At 37.5% G+C, this 21,084-nt stretch overlaps 1 protein-coding gene across 12 annotated transcripts in view; it reads left to right on the plus strand.

Annotated features, from left to right (window-relative positions):
* The window catches only part of ATG10 (autophagy related 10), a 238,270-nt gene that overhangs the window by 160,268 nt on the left and 56,918 nt on the right, over nucleotides 1-21,084 (plus strand). For all 12 annotated transcript variants that reach the window (XR_015768186.1, XR_015768185.1, XM_088023380.1 and 9 more), the window contains exon 5: nucleotides 1,037-1,134. Coding sequence is in view for 10 of the 12 variants with exons in the window: in XM_088023380.1 (XP_087879506.1) it covers nucleotides 1,037-1,134 (98 nt within the window). In the remaining 2 variants the exon portion in view is untranslated. The remainder of the gene's footprint in view (nucleotides 1-1,036; nucleotides 1,135-21,084) is intronic.

The raw sequence follows: 21,084 nt of genomic DNA on the forward strand, positions 1-21,084 counted from the left end.
CAACCCTAAGTTCTGAGGACTTGATAGCTTTGGGCCAAGTAGCATTAAATTCTAGTAGTAAGATACCTGCTGTCCAGCAGTGTGTGGTTTCAAAGTCTTTAGGTAATTTCTTCTTTCTACTTTATTTTACAAATTTAGGTACCTATTTCTCTTCTAGTACCATAGTGGTCTTCATAAAATATATTGTTTGGATTGTTATGAATATAGGTGAATTGTTGTGTTTGTTATAAATATAAGTGAATTGTTGAATTGTTTAAAGAAAGAAAAAGAATTATTATTCACTAGAATAATAGTGACTAATACATCCCCTTCCCTAATCTCTTCATGCCAATTCCTTCTCATGTCCTTCCACCCTTAACAATTCCCTTTCTCCATCTGCCACAAACGCTGGATATTAAAGTCTCCCTCCTCTGTACTGTCGGAGAACTGAAGTTTTCCTCTTGGCAACAACAACTCTTTACCTAGTATTTTAGTATTAGTGTACTATTGATATACTTGTCGTAGTTTCCCTCGTAGATGGTAGGCTTCTTACCAGGAGGAACTGTGTGCTTTCCTTTTTTCTATTCCCCATGGTACTCAACAGAGTGATTTGAACATACAGATAGATGAGAGAGGGAAAGAAACGTGTACATCTTTGGTTTAAGAACTCGAGGAAGTAGTAAGACTTCAGAGGTATTCATAGTGCACGCTTGTGCGTGTGAAAGTCTGCCTGCCTGGTCCTTCGCCTGTGCTTGCAGCTATCAGTTCTCAAATACACTTGGATTTTATTTATTTTGTGCAATTCCTACAGGCAGTGAATGAGCAGATAATTTAACTGCTAGATGGTTACAAAGGAGAGAAACTTGAATGTTTAAATTTCCCTCAGGAAGAAAATAGTAATTCATATGGCACTCTTTTGATATATAAGTAATATGTGTACTAGCAAAGATTTAAAAAAAAAAAATCATAACATTCTTCTAGTAGTTTCAGATAAACACCAAACATCATTGTGTCAAATGGATTACTGACTGATGGTTTTTGCCATGCACTTTTGCAGATGGAAGACCTTTAGCTCTGAAGGACATATGGGAAGGAATCCATGAGTGTTATAAGACACGGCTGCTGCAGGAGCCATGGGACACCATTACCCAACAGGTTAGAGGGTACTTTTATTTTATTATATGTGATTCTTTCCCTCTGCTCATCTTTTCTTCTAGTTCTCTCCTCTACTCTTTTTTCCTGTTTCATTCCTCTGCATCCTTACAGATTTCAGTTCAAAGACAGTTTCCTTTAAAACACCTCAGACCCAGAGTTGGTTTCTCCTCCCTGTTATAAGCTCTCAAGGCAAGCTGTAGTTTTCCTTTATAGTGCTTATCACAATTTTAAATTATATATTTGGATAGTTTTTTTTTTAATTAATGTCTTTCTTTGTCATGTACTATGCATTCCCATGTGGGCAGAACCTTGTTTTCTTATTTATTTATTTTAGAGAGAGAGCATGAGTTGGTGGGGGGAGAGAGGGGGAGAGAGAATCTCAAGCAGACTTTGCACTGAGCTTGATATCACGACCCTGAGATCATGACCTGAGCCGAAACCAAGAGTCAGATGCTTAACTGACCGTGCCACCCAGGCACTTCTTTTTTGTCTGTATTGTACACCCAGCATTGGTACAGTACTTATCATATAGTGAGGGCTCAATAAAAATGTATTAAGTAATGAGAATAGTAACTAAGTTGGCATATTCACTAAGAAGTACATGATTTAGCTTGTATCACCTACAATGCTTCAGAGTTTTGCTTATAGGTACATTTGCAAAAAAATTAACTTTTGATTAATAATATGTTTGCAATAGTGATCTGAAAAAAGGAGAGAAAATACATCTGCAAAAGTAGATATAAAAAGTAGATTTGCAAAAGTAGGGAAAAATAGATCTGTCAATCATTAAGTCATTATTACTGCCTTGCTAAAATCAGCAGTTAATTATTTTAGAAATTTAAAAATACTCATCACCTTGCAACCAATCATGGTTTCCTTAAAAATAATTTTTACTTATATCAAAAATCTTATCTTTTCCCAGCCTCTGTTAAGCTTAATCAAAGCTTCCTTTAAAAATGATTTTATCAGCCATTAGAATTTTTATGCCCTCTTATGTGTTTGATCATAATAATGACAGTTTACCTCCCAATCAACGTAAGAATCCTTAGCATCTTGTAAGTAGTTCTTTGACAGTGACTGCAAATGACCATTTTCTAGGTTCTAATTAAGGACAAAACTAGGTTTAAGTACATGCATATTTCACACAGCCCCTCAAGTTAATCCTTTCCTTTCCTTTCCCTTCCCACCATCACCCTCTTAGATCAAGTCCTCTAGCCTTACCTGAAACCGTTAGTAAGGCTTCACAACTCTGGTCTGCTCCTTCCTCCCTGCATCCATCATCAGTCACATCCTCCTAACCACCGTGTGCATATGTTGCCTATGCACAAACCTGCATAGCTGTCCAAAGGCCAATGGCATGTGGTCTAAATGCCTCACCTGGGCTCCAGTGGTTGCCACTCCCTGGCTCCAGCCTGCCCTTTCAAGCTTATCTTGTACTCTGCTGTACACAGTCTCAGCTCCTGCCAAACATGGCTGTTCATTTCCCAGAAGCTATCCTGTGTAGTTTGTTCTTGGAATTCTTTCCAGACTTGTCTTCCCTGTTGCCTTTGTTCTGTCTTTGTATTTCCTTTTTTTTCTCTCATGTTCCTTTCTTGAAACGACTTCAGCTCACAGAAATGGCCCCCTCTGCAACCCAGTTCTGTAGACCAGGTATGGGTGGTTGTGCTGAAGAAGAAGAATGAGATATATAAGCAAATCCATCATTAAGATTTTTGGCAAGAACATTTTATTTTATGCAGAGCGTTTAGATTAGCCTTTAAGCACCAAGGTGAGTGCTAAGAGTTTCAACTTCCAGTGTCTTGCCAGGGACCACAGGCTGTCTAATAATGTAGACTGTAGTGTCAGAATCCACAGGACCCAGAAAATGTTTGATTGTAAGAGTCAAGGAAGATGGCAAATGTTAGAGGCAGACGATAGATGCCAAAGACATGCAAAAGTACATCTGCATTTAACTTTAGTGCCTTTTTTCTCTGTTTCTTTTCATTTACATTTTACATTATGTTCTTGATCCCATTTCTTATCCTTTCCCTTTTTCTGTCACTACCAGTGCTGTTATTAATCTCAGTGCAAGTCTATAGCACAATTCCTGGTGATCTATGTCATTTTGGGTTTTAATTCTATGTGTCTCTGTTCTGACTTGACATATGAACAAGACTTTGTACTCAACTGTATTTTCTTAGTTTCCTAATATGATGTTGCCAATAGATTTCTATTGATAGAACTTCTAAGTTGCTAAACCAACGAAATGAACCAATCTGTACTTTGATTGTTTTTAAAGGAATTGACTAATATCTTTTAATTTGTAGATCCTTAAGTGTCATGTAGACAGCCAGTTAGTGGACCATCTTTTCCTACCCGACATAGTATAGTAGTGATGATCAAATCCAATCACAAAAAGCATTATTTCTAACACCCAAGTGTGGGGGCTCACTTAATGGGACAGATGGTTGATATAACCAAACTACAACACAACTGGAACGTGTAGGTGTTCCTTTGGGATTTGTCTTATGGGAATTGATCTGTGGACAGCTATCCCACTTTTGACAACAAACTTTGTTTAAGCTTTAGAATTGCTCATCAGGGTGTATGTGCGGGCATTAAAGACCTAGCCAGGGAAACTCACTTGTCACCATTGCATTACTTGGCATTCAAAAGTCATTATGATTGTCTCCTTTGGTGGTCTTGGCTTTTAATCCTAGATTAGTTAATGGGTTGGCATTTACATGCTCTTCTTTGCTTGAGATCTTTGAGAGAGTGGGTCTTCATTTTTGTAAAACTGCACGTGGAGAAAAAAACAGTGTCCTCAGTTGGGGGAAGGGGAGGTTGTGATACAGCACTAGGGGAGAATGAGCTGATAGACTAGATAGCATTTTGCAGATTACCCTAAAGAACCATTAGCTCGCAGACTGAACATGATAATAATATCCTGTCCTTCAGAGTGGCTTAAAAACAAAAGCAGCCTTCACACAATATAAAATGCATTTCACTTCATCTTCAGGCTTGATTGTGCTCATATAGTTTGTTGCTCTTCATCTTTAGTAATCACACTTCTGTTCTCTCAGCATTTGTCTTGATGATAAGGACCTGTTCATGTCAGACATGAACCCTCTCTTTTGACGACAAGCCACTAATGAATCTCATACATTTGATTATGGTGATTACTTACCTGCTTTTGTCCAACATTACCTATTATCTCAACCCTGTAGCCTAATAAAGAACTTCTGAAAGAAAGTTAACAGATGCTTAGGTTGGATCTGCCCAAAGTGGTACAGTGAATGTTACAATAATGATTACTTGCAGGTGTGGGCTCTATGTTTTAGGTAAAGAACTCCTGTGATCTTCGCACAAATTAAAAGTCATGAGATAAGAAAGCATACCTTCAATTTTACTTGAAGATGTGTGTGTTTATGTATGTGGGTGTGGAAGTGGTCAGATAGGTAATTGTTTCTTACTCTCTTCTTGTTTTTAAACTTTATATTATGGAAAATTATAAACATATACAAAAGTAGAGCTAATAGTATAATACATTTACGAACTAATGGCCAATGTTACTTTTTTAGTATCTCACCCTATCTGGAATTTTTAGAAGCAAATCTGAAACATCATATCTCATCCATACAAATTTAAGTATGTATCTTTAAAAAACAAGGACTTTATACCAATGTTTATAGCAGCTTTATCCATAATAGTCCAAATGGAAACAATTTTGATGCCCTTCAGACCATGGAGATTAAATGAAGTGGTACATCCTTGCTAGGGAATACTATTCAGTAATACAAAGGAACCAACTATTGATACGCTGAACAACCTGGATGAGTGTCCAGAGAATTATTCTGAGTACAAAAAGCCAGTCCCAAAAGGTTGTGTAGTATATGATTCCACTTAAAATAACATTTTTGAAATTAGGGAGGTGATTTGTGGTTGTTGGGTGTTAGAGGAGGTGTAGGTAGGAAGGGAGAGAGTGTGGCTATACAAGGCAACATGAGAGGGAACCTTGTAGCAATGGAAATGTCCTGTATCTGACTGTATCAATGTTAGTATCTTGGTTGTGATATTGTACTATAGTTTTGCAGGACGTTACCATTGGGGAACTGGTGAAGGGTACGAATAATCTTTTTGTAATATTTCTTATAACTGCATGTGGAATCTACAGTTATCTCAAAAAGTTTAATTTTAAAAAGGTAAGGACTCTCAATAAACATACCCACATCTCTGTTATCACAATAAATTGAAAATAATTTCTTAAAATCATTAAATAAGGAATTGATGCTTAAATTTCCACAATTTTAAAAAAAATTTTTTACAGTTTCTGTGAATCAGGATTCAAATAAGATTTATATATTAAAATGGTTAACATCTCTTAAGACTTTTGAAATAAAGATTCTCATTCCTTTCTCTGTTTTTTTCCTCATAAATTTTTGTTGAAGAAACAAGGTTGTTTTGTCCTGTAGTGTTTGTAGTCTGTTTTTTGTTTTTTCCCTAATTGTATCTCTGTGGTAGTGATGGTGTATTCCTCCCTGAGCTTTCCATAAACTGGTAGTTAGATCTGGAGGGTTGATCAGATTCAGGTTTGTTTTTGGGGGCAAGAATACTTCATAGGTGATTCTGGATGCTTCTGCCAAGAGGCAAATAATGTTTGGTTATTGTTCTTTTTTGTGATGTTAGCAGCCATTCATGATTATTGCCTAGATCCATTAACTCATTAAGGATTGCAAATGGTGATGTTCTAATTCCATCATTCATTATTTATTAGCTGGACTGCTTTATAACAGCAGTTTCCCTCACCAGCTTAGTTACTTGAGGTATGCTTTGTATAGAAAATGCAGGATAAATGTTCTAGCTTTTAAGATAATGAGCTGGTTCTCTAGCATCCTAAGGTGACCAAGAAAGTTTTCTTATATATCTTTGTGGACTCATGGATATAATATGTTTTATGCATTTCAATTCATTATAGTGATTATCTTTATTGTTGCTTGATTGTTGCAACAACGTGGATGGAACTAGAGGGTATTATGCTAAGTGAAATAAGTCAGTCAGAGAAAGACAAATACCGTATGATTTCACTTATACATGGAATTTAAGAAACAAAATAGATGAACATAGGGGAAGGGAGGGAAAAATAAAATAAAATGAAAACAGAGAAGGAGGCAAACCATAAGAGACTCTTAACTCCAGGAAACAAACTGAGAGTTGCTGGAGAGGAAGTGGGTGGGGGGATGGGGTAATTGGGTGATAGGCATCAAGGAGGGCACTTGATATAATGCTCACTGGCTGTTACATGCAACTGATGAATCACTGAATTCTACCCCTGAAACTAATAATACACAATAATATAGTGTATTATTATCTAAATTGAATTTAAATAAAAAAATTTTTTTTTTAAATTCTCTTTAAGTTGGTTCCTGAGTTAATTTTGATACAACCCAAGTAGCTCTGGTGGCTTCTTACTTTTTGGTTTCATGAGTTGTTGCACATTCACATTGTGCAGTTCATGCCCAGACTTACCCCTCCATTTTCCAAGGAGGCTTGCTTTGTTTCAGAGCCTTTATCAAGGTGCTGGAACCAGACAGAGTGAGCACCACCGCTTACTAGCTGTATGAACTTGGGCAAATTTCAAAAACTCTGTGTGTCTTATTTTTCCATATAAGGTAATGGCAGCATCTACATAGAGTTGGTGGGAAGACTAAAAAAGAGGGTTGCATACAAAGCTCAACCTGTGTCATATCTCCCTGCAAATATTTTCTAACACCTCAACTGTGTACTTTAAATTTGGAAACCCAGACTTTTGAGGTCTTTGTTTTCTGATTCCACATGTCTGGGGAAGGCTGTCCAGGTACAAGTAAATGAATGGGATTGGGTGGATAAAGTTGGAAGGAAACTCATTATAGTCCCTCATGTGATCCCACTGGATTATATATTTGCAGGGAGTAGAGTTAAGAGGAACCTGTGCAATGCATATTTTACATATCCCAAATACCATTAATTTCATTTTTTTAAATCTCATTTTGAAGACTTCATCATGTCCAAAACATGCAAAAATATGGTAATTAATTTCAGTGAGTTTTCATTATATTTCCATCATAAATCTCTCAAGGTAAAAAAAAAAAAAAACCCAAACACAACAAAAAACAAAACTCCTTAGGTACCTTTTGGTGAATGAATTGCCTTGACTCTCAGTGATGCAGGAAGTCACTGGTTAAGGAGTCTTAAATAATGAAGCTTGATATATTGCCTGGTGATTTATAATGATGGCTGATAAACTGATGATTTAATTGTGCTTCCTCTAGTAATAATCTTAAGTGCTCAAGTGAAGTTCCAGTGATTGGCTTTCTTCTGAACTCCGTCTCCCTGGAGTCTTTAGGCATCTCTTTTACATAACATCCGATAACTGACTTTTAACTGTTCCTATTTTAAATAATACAAATCAATTAAAACACACAGCTGTTTAACAAAACTTCTCAGTGTTGGTATAGGTCTCGGTGGGTATTTCCTGATAGCTCATAATGACATCAATTTAGTGCACCTGGTAGGATCTGTGTGAACTGGAAGTGGCTTAATTCTTAAATGACAAGAAAATTAAGAAGCCTATTATGGATTGCTGCCGCTGCTTTAGAATCCCTGCCAGCACCACTGAAGACTCTTTCCTAGTGGAGTTTGATTTAAATGGGACTACAGACATCATGTGATTGTTTTCTCTGTAATTTGTCGTTGGATCTGGGTTTCTAGGTATTCATTCTGGACATTAATAAGTCACTTTAGTGGGTAGTTTATAGTGCCATAATCTACTTTGCAGACTTTTGTAGAAACTTTCTAATGTTTTTACCAGTACTCGATGGTTCTACCACCCTCTACTATCTTAGAAGAGTAAAATATGCTTTCGTCACCATATCTCATTTTCTTTGGTGTTTTCGGGTAGTGATGACAGTGCTATTTTTCTCTGTCTCTATTAGTAATTATTTCTAGATTGTCAGTCTGCACATGCATTGTGACTTTTAATATTTATTGAATGCTGATGCTGTGAGCACTTCACTTTCCATATTCTTTTTTTTTTTTTAATCAGATCAGAAAAACCACTGTCACTCACACGCCATTGTGCTTTTCTTGTTTTGGGGCTAAAAAAACCCCCACATTTTTCTTAAGTTTTGCTTGTTCCTCAGATTTTCTTTATTTTTAAAGATTTTATTTTTCAACAGAGAGAGAGACAGCGAGAGAGGGAACATAAGAGGGAGAGGGAGAAGCAGGCTCCCCGATGAGCAGGGAGCCTGATGTAGGGTAGGACTCGATCCCAGGACCCTGGGATCATGACCAGAGCCAAAGGCAGATGCTTAATGACTGAGCCACCCAGGCACCCTCAGATTTTCTTTAGATTAAAAAGGATATGAAACTTTGTTCTCGTTATCTTCGACGAAATAATTTCTTCCAAAATTTTCTTTTGATTTTACACCCTGGAATGTTTTTGAAAGCCTTAACTTTATCCTAAGTGCTCTTTAGGCATTGGTATGATATTACTTTCTCATCCCCCTTTTACTTTCTAAAGTTTTCTGGCCACTAGCCACTAATTAAGTGTTCAAATTAATCTAAGTAGAAGTGGGGGCTGATTTATTATGTAAGATCCTTGTCTTATTAACTTCTAAGATATTTTGTTTTATTCCATTTTACTGAGCATTCAAGATAAATAAACAAGGAATGGATTTCTTATAAATAATCAGTTTATACTGGTATATTTGAGTTTCACTTCTCTAAATTGAAATTTATTTCACTACGTAATAAAAACAAGAAACTGGTTAATGTACTTTGTTATATGTATATCTGGTTGAGCATAGGGTTGCTTAGCATTTTACCATCACAGTTGTGCTTTTGACTCAGCACGTGCCTTGAATTTATAGAAGGGCTTTCTTTAAACAATTTCCCAGCATTTCACTGATCCTTGAAATTTCTGTTTCTAAAAAAGGAGCAGCTAATAAGTGTAAGAATAAAATACCATTTAAAATATTTATAATTAATTTTAATATGACTAATTTTAGCACATTTCATTTTTATTATTACCTACCATCAATTTTTAATTTTTAATAAACAGCTTAGTTCCAAAACTTTACATTTGAGGAATATTTATATTCTTGTTTCTGGTTTTTGAGAAAGAGGTTATTGGTGGGTAGGTGGAAAAGCAGCCGCTATAGGCAGGAAAAGAAGCCTGGGGGAGCAGAAAGGCAGGCGCAGGGCCCAGAGGGGATGGAAGGTAGAGTCTGCAGACATACTTATCCGGATGGGCTTTGAGTCCCCTGTAAGGGTATAAGCTTCCTAAGAAAGATGCTATTCGTTTTATCTTATTTTTGGCACAACAGTGGCTGGACATACATTTTTCTACCATGCAATTATTGCACATTTTTTTTTCATTCCACTTCCTACCCTCTTCAGCTTTTTTTTTTTACCTGTTGTTTTCCAGATTCTTTTCCACGTGAGCCGTTACATTCCACATATTTTATTTACAGTTTATATTTTGTAGGTTAAAATTTGGCCAATAAGTAGGGATAATACCAAAGTATATAAAGTATGTGTGCAAGTCATTACAATTATTGTATTGCATGCTGATATTTTTTTCACTATGTTAATTTATTTCTATTTCTCTCTGTCCAGTCTGAATTTCAGAAATATTTCAAGTGGTGTAGACATACAGTCCAATATAAGAGTAACGTATATACTTTAACCATCAAAGCAAGTGAGTGAGAACTAAGTGGTGGAGAGGAAAAGACAGTTGTAGCAGAACAATCTAAGCTAAGGGTCGATTCTGAGTTTTCTTGAACAACAAGTAACAAAAAGGGAAAGCCAGTTAAATCTATTTCTTTTATTCTGTTTATGGAAGGAAGCAGACAGGTTTATCAAGAGAAACAAACTTTTCTTGTGTTAAATTTTAGGAAGATAATTTTACAAATATGAAAAGCTGGTCTCCTTTTTTGATACCACTTAAACCAACTTTAGGAGATGGGGATGGAGTAATGTCCAGTTGTCGTTGTGTGAGAGTTACATTAATATATATTGTGTGTTTAGGTTTATACAGCAGAGGCCCCTATTAGCAGCTTCCTGTTCAGAAGCAGCCTGCAGATGTATGCTGAGTGCTTGGAAATTTTTTTGAATTTGAATGCCTTTGAACTGGCTATGTCCCCTGTAGTTAATCATGGTCACTTACCTTCTTATTGCCTCATACCTGGTCTATACTTGCTTACTTTGCCTACCTGTCTTCTAAAGGCATTTGTGTTTGCCTATTCCTATATATTTTTTTAAAGATTTTATTTATTTATTTGACAGAGAGAGACACAGCGAGAGAGGGAACACAAGCAGGGGGAGTGGGAGAAGGAGAAGCAGGCTTCCCACTGAGCAGGGAGCCCGATGTGGGGCTTGATCCCAGGACCCTGGGATCATGACCTGAGCCGAAGACAGACGCTTAACCGACTGAGCCGCCCAGGGGCCCTGCCTATTCCTGTATTAATACAACGTACAAAGAAAGAGTTTAGAAATTCTGTATGATTCTGAATTTGTGAATCTTGGTATGTATTTTGGACTATCTTCAGATGAAAGTGCTATTGATGAGGGAGCAGAAGGCTGGCTGAAGACAAAGCCTCCTGGGTGGGACATGTGTGACATTCTTCCAGGAATCTCTCCTAACTATCTTAATGTTAATGCCTTGCTAGAGGGGAAAAACAACCTTAACTTGGCAATGGCAAGGCCTCTGATATCTTGTAGGTATCGTGTAGGTACTCCTTAGCATATGAAAGTTCTCTTGAAACCTCCCTTTTCCTTACCTCCCCCAACCCCATAGTATTTAATCAGCTCTTTCTGCCCACGGGTCCTGGCCCTGTGCTTCTGTAAACCACCTACTGTTGCACCAAAGACTCTGAAGAATTCTTTCTTGGTGGTTGACGCTGGACTCCACCCCACTGAACCTCACCTATATTCCATAACCACATCATAATCATCTGGGCTTGCATTTTTAATAATTGCTGTTTTTTTCTGATTAACAAAAGTAATACATACTTTTAATTTTTAGCAAAATGTAGAGTAGCAAGAAGAAAATAAAAATTACTAATAATCTCAAACATTCAGTGGTACCATTGTTAACCTTTCAGGGCATAACTTTCTAAAAATATGTATTTATATAACTATATATACATGTGTAATACATATATTCACATATATGTATATATTACATATAAATATACACAAATACAAATGAGATTATACTATGCACCTGGTTTTTGAAATTTACATCACAGACATCTTTTCATGTCAATATTTAAATACATCTAAATTTTCCTTTTAATAAATGCATAGAATTTCATTCTAAGGCCATGCCATAATTGTTTTAACCAATTTTATACTTTGAACATTGAGTTCTTTTCTAATTGTTTGTATTCTAAACAATTCCTAAGTGAACATCCTTGTATGTATAATTTGTGTAGTTGTTAGATTATCTCTTTGGAATAAATTCTTAGAAGTGAAATTGATGAGTCAGTAAGTACTGACTTTTAAAGGTTTTGTTAAATATTTCCATGTCAATATCAGAAAAGGTGTGCTAATTCTTACTACCAGTAGGATGTTAGAGAACCCATTTCCCTAAGTGTTCGCTGACACTGGTCATATTGTTCTTAATGTGCTACAATCTGATGTCAACCAGGCTTTGGATTGGAGCCAGGTAGCTGAACACTGAAGTTACTGATGAATAGCTGAAATGTAGGTTTTTCTTGCAGTTCATTGGGACATACATTTTAGACACTAAGGAAGTTGACATATGGTCGTAATTAAAGGGTCTGATTTCCATTCTTGCCAACACTGAGCATTGTTTCTATTGTCCAGAGGCAGCTCAGCAGGGCTGAGACTTTTTTTTTTCTTTGTAAGCCTTATTAGATTTGCCCAAATGACTGAGCAGAATACTTGGAAGCCTGTATTTTTTTTTTTTTTAAGATTTTATTTATTTGACAGAGAGAGATAGTGAGAGCAGGAACACAAGCAGGGGGAGTGGGAGAGGGAGAAGCAGGCTTCCCGCGGAGCGGGGAGCCTGATGTGGGACTTGATCCCAGGACCCTGGGATCATGACCTGAGCCGAAGGCAGACGCTTAACGACTGAGCCACCCAGGCGCCCATAATACTTGGAAGCCTGTAAATCCTGCTTCTTTAAGTACGGAATATAGGATATTGGATAGCAGATTTTTGCCAGCAAGAATTATCAGTCATCCACCTTGCCCAGAGTCTTGCCCACAACACTTGTATGGAATATTTGACTGAGTAAAACTATACCTGAAGGGGCTTGCCAGATGACCTAACTATTAATTAATACATTCCCCTGCAAACAATTAAGAGTTAGCATTTAGATTACTTTCAAAGTATTATCCATGTGGGTCCCAAAGAACATCTTCCCAAACTGGCAACTTTGGTTTTGGCACAGGCTTAAACTCTTCCGCCTGGTAGTAATTAGCTGCTAGATTAATGTATCCTTTAAATAGAATGAGGTCATCACCATATAAACCGGTGCTTGTCTTTCTGTTTACTGCCACAGGACATCAAGTACTCACTTCTGTAAGCATATGAAAGTAGAAATAAATTTATGTATGGGGCATGAATGCAAGTCTTTTAAGGTTAGAATTTATCTCGCCTAAGGATTATTCTAGTAACAACAGCTAACATTTAGGGGGCATTTCTCAAGTGCCAAGCATTCTTCTGAATACACATATTTCGCTTAATCTTCTGAACACCCCTGTTAGGTTGAATCTGTTGTCCAAATTTTAGAGAAGGAAAAACAGACACACAGGCATCAGACAACCTACTAAAGGTCACACATCTACTAAGTGGCAGAACCAGAATTTGAACTAGTGAGCTTGAGAGCTCCTGTCTTAATCAGTATGTCTTAGTCCCTCCCACAATGCTAATCTTGTTCTCAAATGTTGTCATGTTAATAAAGATATATTAAAGTAGATCTGACCCCTTTCTGGGTCATGGACTTCTTTGAGAATTTGATGAAAACTCTGGAAACTTTTCCTAGGCATATAGTATTTTGCAGCCCTAATCAGGAGAACCCTCAACAGGACATCCAAATTCTTGGAACTTATAGTGGCCATTGTGGATTAGAACTCAACATTCATCCTACCCTACCTCTCTTGTGCTCTTCCTGTACTGCAGACCCTGGAAAGCCAAAACATAATTCTCCATCTCTTTCTTGGAGAGGGGTCTGAATTTGATTTAGGTTCATCACATCGAATGCATGTGTGCGGGATTTGGAAGGCAGAAGTGTTGGAGGCTGCGCTTTGTTGGAAACACTGCAGGTCATGGAGGTTCTATGTATGGCTCCAGTATTCAGTCACTAGCTTTGGGTGTGTCAAAAGGCAGATGATGGGGCAGTCATCGTTCTGCTGGTGTGAATTGCAGCAGGTGTGGTGTGGCCCTGGTGATGACCACAGTAGAGACAGGTTTCTGATCAAGGGACTGGGGCTATGATTCTAGAATGGCAGATTCTTGATCTTGAAAAGAAGCAGTAGGTCCCATGATGTCCAGTTCTCCAATAAGAGCTTAGAAGTTGTTCTTGGAAAATCATTTTGAATTTGTTTATTCAGCCCTCCCAATGAGGGCTTCAACTAGTCAGAGTTGATTGTTTTTTGGCAACTGAACCTTGACTGCTACAGTAATAGCTAGACCCGAGGATAGTTTTTTCAACAGGTTGGGAGTTTGGCTCTGAAGTCAGAAACACTTGGGTTCTTATTCAAGTTCTGCTTATTAACATTGTGACCAAGGACAAATATACTTGACTTTTTCCCTTCCTCATTCTCAAAATGGAAAATTATTCTATATGGGAACTATTATAAGAACTACCTCATTGGGTTGTTGTGAGAATTATGTGAGCTAATGCATGAGTAATTATTATCATTAATCCATTAATACTGTGAAAAGGAAACACAGTGGACATAATTTGTTTCATATAAAATATAGCACTGCATTGGTCAAAAGAATAATTGTTGAGCCTCAAGTTTCTTACGGCAGTATATTCACAGGCACAAACTGATAGTTTATTGAGGAGGGAGCTGGCCTAGAGTATTTAGGGATTGTATTTACTTAGTCAACTAAAGAGTTTTGTAGTTCTCATTCAAAATAGCATTCAAAGAGTTCTGGTAGTGAATCTCCTTTCTCAGGAGAGACTTTTAGCTATTTCAATAGTGTGCTGTATTTTACATGATGGGACTGGCAAATCATGGGAGTAATGTCCCAAGGCTGCAAGAACAGAAGTAGCCCATCTAGGCCTGTGAGAATCCATCTGCACAGTGCTTCTCCCTGAGCCATGTCATGAGCAGTTTCATTCTACAATCTATAGTTGTTATTGGGCCCGTGGCTAAACCTGCAACATCCTATTGAGACATAGATATATCTTAGCATACCCTACAATACGTCTAGAATTGAATACTACAGGTACTGTAGTCAATTTTTTAAATCACTTGCTGGTAGAAGGAGTTGAATTGAATACATGTCTAAGTAGCTTCCTCTAATCAATATGACCCTTTCTGTCAGGCTCTCTCCCTACCCACACCTTTACCCCCCAGCCTTATTCAAATAGTCATTAATAACCAACAATGCAAGGGCCTGTCCCTCAAACCCTCACATGGCAGTAAGGCAGGTTTTTCAAACTTAGTTTTGTTAATATGCAACCAGTGGGGAGCTCCATTAAAGGGCATGGAACAGTAAACAGCTTAGATCACGGAAGGTTGCTTATATAAGCCATTTAAAAGTTCCTAAAGCCTTCTTCCCCCCACCTTGATTTGCAGGTTGTCACACATTCAATTTAATTGCAAACAGCTGATAAAGGAGAAAATACCTTTAAGAGTCCTGTAAAATGGTCACTTTAGATCCTCCAAAGTCTATATCTCGTACATAGAAAAAAATCAACAAAATGCAATTATTTTCCACATTGTATTTAATTTCTTCACACGTATGTTTGACATCAGTGTCACCACCAGGAAAGGCTAAAGGACCATTACTGTTGGTCTCTTGAATATGTTGAGCTAGGCAACTAACCTTGCCTTGTTCCTTGACAAGGGGAATTTTAGTATTGAGACGTGTCAGGTCTATCTTTTGAGAGAGTTGAGTCTGGAATATATAAGTCTGTATTGTTTCTAGCAAGTTGCCCAGAAAAAAAGCCCTTTTGATCTTAACTGAGATCAGTGTGGCCAGGCCTACGTTTGCATCTGCTAAAGTTATTTTATGGAGTGATTGAATAAAAAAGGTTCTTAGATTCCATAGCCTTCGATGTTACAGAATTCCTTCTATCCAACAAGTCAGTTCTAACAACTAATGATATGACTCAGAAGGAAGACGATCAGGGTGTTTGAATTTACCTGTCCCTCCTGGCACTTCACAAGGCACAGACTTTTGGCCCTCTGGGTATGTTCTAGAGTTCCCTTAGAATAATAATAGTAAAAAAAAAAAAAAAAAAGTAGCCGGTTAACTTTGGAAAGGAAGGATCTTAAGTTTCCATAGCTGCCAGTAATGTCTCCTTTTTTTCTTTAAGCTCACTCAGCTCATTTGTACCTTAGATAGGAAGGCCAATCTGCAGATACACCAAGGTAGCTCAGGGAAATCACCCAGGACGCTCTTTCTTCCTTGCTTGTGCAAAGTGTGCTTTTACTCTTGTCTCATTCCTGCCTTGTTTCAAGTGCTTTATTGTTTAACTCTAGTGTTGACACTCTCTGGTCCCATGACCTTGGTATTTGAGAGTGATCTTCCTGATGCACAAACCTCAACTCTCTCTTGCCAGCATTGGCTTGGGTCTTAGTTCCCTGTGTTACTTGAAGAAAATTTCTCATGTCTTCTTCTGGCCCACAAACAACAAATGTGGTAGGATCTTCCTAACCATCCTAAACTCTTTGCAGCCAGGACTGGATGGAGACTAAAGCAATCTGAAGTTCAGCATACCCAACCAGTCTTTCTGAGATGGGAGGTTTTCCAAACCAGTTTATCTAAAGACAGTGGTGATTTTCCAGGTGATGGTTTGGAAATTTTAAGGGCCCCTTATTTTATGTCTATCTGTCCGTCTCTTTAGGTTAAATGATTTTTGCACCCATACCAAATTCACATTCAGGGGCTCAAGTGACTGACCTCAGTGGAGTCCGAAGGCCCTGAATACTCTTGCCAAGGGCTGGTGTTTAGCAGGCAGTGAAGTCTGTTTTCTGATCTGTGAGTGTTGTGTCCAAGTCCGGATTACTGTGTGATGTTACACGGAGAAGAGAATCCCTTATTTTTTTAGTGAAAATATGAGTGAAAAATGAGGGAGGGACTGGGCCTAGGGAAGGTTGATTAAGGTGATTCAGCTAGTAATACAGTGTATTTCCCTTGGGGTTTTCATTTAATTCACCTGCCCAATTCTAGATTTTATTCATAGACATTCTAAGTAATATTAGACCACATATAGGTGAGCAAAATAAACCAGATTTGCATTTAATAACCAAAATAGAAGGCTAGGATAAAGGATGCACATATTCTACATGTTTTCTGTAGTTTTGACCTCAACGTTAAACTCACTTTCAAAAGCAGAGATTCCACAACCTGAATCCATGGTCTGAGAGGTTATTGCTCTCATTTTGTAGTATTCTAAGGACAGGCAGCTATTGTATTTTAATTGAAAACAAAATCCCAGAAGGGAGTAGTACTAGAATAGGTTCTTGGGATTTGGGGACTTGCTTGAAACTTTATTTAATTGCTGTTTTGCGTCTATGGCCGTACCACCCTGAACACGCCCTATCTCGTCTAATTGCTGTTTTGCATGACTTTTCACATTGACTGTTCTGAAGACTGAACATCCTAATTTTGTTAGTGCAAGTGTTACTTAATATGATGATTTACCTTTAAGGAATGTGATGTGTCTTAAACATTTTCAGGTACATATGCACATTCAGCTCTCACATACATTATATAGCTCATTTCCCCTACCTTTTCCTGCAGATGTTTCAGTTAAAACCAGGCAGGTTCCTTTGATCATTTATCTCAGCTGGGGGGGGGGGTGTCAAATCTAAATGCTGATACTGATTTTTTTGTTAATTTTTAAAAAATTTTCACCATTTTTAAAATTTAAATTCAATTAATTAACATATAATGTATTCTTAGTTTCAGAGGTAGAGGCCAGTGATTCATCGGTCTTATATAATTTGATTTATTTTTTAGAAGTCAATTTCAGAAAAAAAATTGATTTAAAAAAGAATTTAGTAAAAATTTTGAAATTTCGTGTGGGAGTGATGGATTGTTTCTATTATCATGAAAAGAAAACAAGGTAAAAAATCTCCAAGTCAAACAAAAACAGTCTCACCAATATTAGTTAAGTAAACATTTTTCTGGAAGAATATTTGCTAATTTTTCTCAAAATATGAAAACTGCATTTATTTCATGGTGAAATTTTTGTGCTTTATGAGGGATTGTCTTAAACTTTATTTTTTTTTTTAAAGATTTTATTTATTTGAGATAGAGAGCATGAGCACGAGAGGGGGGTGGGAGTGGGTGGTAGGGAGAGAGAGAGAAGCAGGCCCCACTCTAAGCAGCAAGCCAGACTCTGGGCTCCATCCCAGGACCCTGGGATCATGACCTGAGCCAAAGACAGTTGTTTAACCGACTGAGCCACCCAGGCACCCCTCAAACTTTTCTTTTTAATTAATAAATTTCCTAAGTCTTAATAACTAGAATCTGAGTCATTAAGATATAATAAAAAGAGCATAGACTTTATATCAAGAAAGAGGTGGACTAAACACTGGATCTGCTCCTTACCAGCTATATGTCTTTGGGCAAATTGCCCAAAGATTATTTTGCCTGACATTAATGTAGCTATACCAACTTTCTTTTGGGTAGTATTTGATAGATTTTTCTCTACTTTTAATTATTCATCTTTCTCTGGTTTATTTTTTTCCTGGTAAATAGAACATTATTTTAAAAATGTCATATAGTAAAATTGACCTTTTTTGGTGTACAGTTTTGTGAGTATTGACCAACACATAGAGTTGTGTAACTCTTGCCACAATCAGGATACTGAGCAGTTTCTTTACCCACCCCAGACTCCCAGGTGCCTCTCCGGGTAGTCAACACTTTCTCCCACCCCAACCCTTATTCTCTGTGCCTATGTTTTGCCTTTCCCAAAATGTCATATGTAGATTTATACAATATACAATAGTCCCCCCCTTTTTTTTTTAAAGATTTTATTTATTTGACAGAGAGTTACAGAGAGAGAGGGAACACAAGCAGGGGGAGTGGGAGAGGGAGAAGCAGACTCCCCACTGAGCAGGGAGCCCCACACGGGCTCTATCCCAGGACTCTGGGATCATGACCTGAGCCGAAGGCAGACGCTTAATGACTGAGCCACCCAGGCGCCCCTTCACTAGTCCCCTTTATCCACAGTTTTGCTTTCTAAGGTTTCAGTTATCAGTGGTCAACCATGATCTGGAAGCAAATGATCTTCCTTTTGACAGAACCTTGGAAAGTCAGTAGTAACCTGATACTACATCACAATGCCTATGTCATTCACCTCAGTTCATCTTATCACATAGGCATTTTATCAACTAACATCATCATCAGAAGGGTGATGTTTCTTTTCTTTTTTTTTTTTTAAGATTTTATTTATTTATTTGACAGAGACACAGCGAGAGAGGGAATACAAGCAGGGGGAGTGGGAGAGGGAGAAGCAGGCTTCCTGCAGAGCAGGGAACAGCCCAATGCGGGTCTCGATCCCAGGACCCTGGGATCACGACCTGAGCTGAAGGCAGCCGCTTAACCGACTAAGCCACCCAGGTGCCCCATAAGGGTCATGTTTCTATTATGAATTTTCTAAGGAACCTCTGTAATGTTTTCATAGTGGCTGCACCAGCTTGCATTTCTATCAACAGTGCATGAGGGTTCCATTTTCTCCACATCCTTACCAACGCTTGTTGTTTCTTGTCTTTTTGATTTTAACCATTCTGACAGGTGTGAGGTGATATCTCATTGTGGTTTTGATTTGTATTTCCCTGATAATTAGTATGTTGAGCATCTTTACATGTGTCTGTTGACCATCTGTATGTCTTCTTTGGAAAAATGTCTATTCAGATCCACTGCCCATTTTTAATTGGATTGTTTTTTTAGGATGTTGAGTTGCATAAATTCTTTGTATATTTTATTTTATTTAAGATTTTGTTTATTTATTTAGCATGAGTGGGGGGAGGGGCAGAGGGAGAGGGAGAGAGAGAATCTCAGGCAGACTCCATGCCCAGTGTGTATTCTGACGCAGGACTTGATCTCGTGACCCTGAGATCATGACCTGAGCCAAAATCGAGAGTTGGATGCTTGACTGATTGAGCCACCTTGGTGCCCCAATTCCTTGTATATTTTAGATATTAACCCCTTATAGGATATAGCATTTGCAAATATCTTCCCTTCAGTAGGTTGCCTTTTTGTTTTGTTCATAGTTTCCTTTGCTGTGCAAAAGCTTTTTATTTTGATGTAGTCCCAGTGGTTTATTTTTGCGTTTGTTTGTGTTGCCTGAGGAGACATATCTAGAAAGAAGTTGCTACTGACAATGTCAGAGAAATTACTTCCTGTATTCTCTTCTAGGATTTTTAGTTTCAGGTCTCACATTTAGATCTTTAATTGATGTTGAATTTTTGTGTATGATCTTAGAAAGTGGTCCACTTTCCTTCTTTTACATGTAGCTATCCAGTTTTCCCCAACACTATATGATATCACTCATGTGGAATCTAAAAAAAAAAAAAATGAAGAAACAAAAAAACAAAAAGCAGAATCAGATCTGTAAATACAAAGAACAAATTGATGGTTGCTGGCGTGGAAGGTGGGGAGAGGTGATGGGCAAAATGGGTGAAGGGGAGAGGGAGATACAGGCTTCCACTTAAAGAATGAGTAAGTCATGGGAATAAAAGGCACAGCATAGGGTATACAGTCACTGACACTATAATAGGCTTGTACGGGGACAGATGGGAGCTACACTTGTGGTTGAGCACAGCATAATGTATAAACTTGTCGAATCACTATGTGGTACACCTGAAACTAACACTGTGTGTCAACTATACTAAAAAAACAATAAAAAAGGTAAGTACAGTACAAAAATATACTTTGAGATCACATTCACACATTTTTGTAGTATATTGTTATAATTGTTTTATTTTATTATTTATTATTGTTATTAATCTCTTACTCTGCCTAATTTATAAATTAACCTTTATAATTGGTGTGTACATACAGGAAAAAAACATAACATATGTAGAGTTTGATACTATCTTTGGTTTCAGGCATCTCCTGGGGGTGTTGGAATGTATCCCCCACAGATAAGAGGAAGGGACTACTGTATAGGGTTTTTTTTTCATATTTTTTATTATATTATGTTAATCACCATACATTACATCATTAGTTTTTTATACTGTATAGGGTTTTGAGTCTGGTTTCTTTCACTTAGCACAACTTTGAAGTTCATTCATGTTGAGGTGTATATTGATAGTTTTAATTTTGTATTGCTGAATAGTATTCTATTATATGAAAGTACAACATTTTGTTTATTCATTTACCAGCTGAAGGACCTTGGGTTGTTTTCACTTTTTGTTCGTTAAGAATAACACTACTGGGCTGCCTGGGTGGCTCAGTTGGTTAAGCGTCTGCCTTCGGCTTAGGTCATGATCCCAGAGTCCTGGCATCAAGTCCTGCATCGGGCTCCCTGCTCAGTGGGGAGTCTGCTTCTTCCTCTGCCCTTCACCTCGTTTGTGCTCTCTTGCTCGCTCTCTCTTTCTCAAATAAATAAATGAAATCGTAAAAAAAAAAGTTACACTACTGTATGTCAACTATACTTCAATAATAATTCTTTTACAAAGAATAACACTGCTATAAACATTCATTAACATGGTTTGTTTGTTGATACAAGTTTTCATTTCTCTTGGATACTTAGGAGTAAGATTATTA

Source organism: Eumetopias jubatus, unplaced genomic scaffold (genome assembly GCF_037043125.1).
Source record: "Eumetopias jubatus isolate StellerSeaLion01/CBP00866 unplaced genomic scaffold, mEumJub1_p1.0 scaffold_5, whole genome shotgun sequence".
NCBI classification, from domain to species: domain Eukaryota; kingdom Metazoa; phylum Chordata; class Mammalia; order Carnivora; family Otariidae; genus Eumetopias; species Eumetopias jubatus.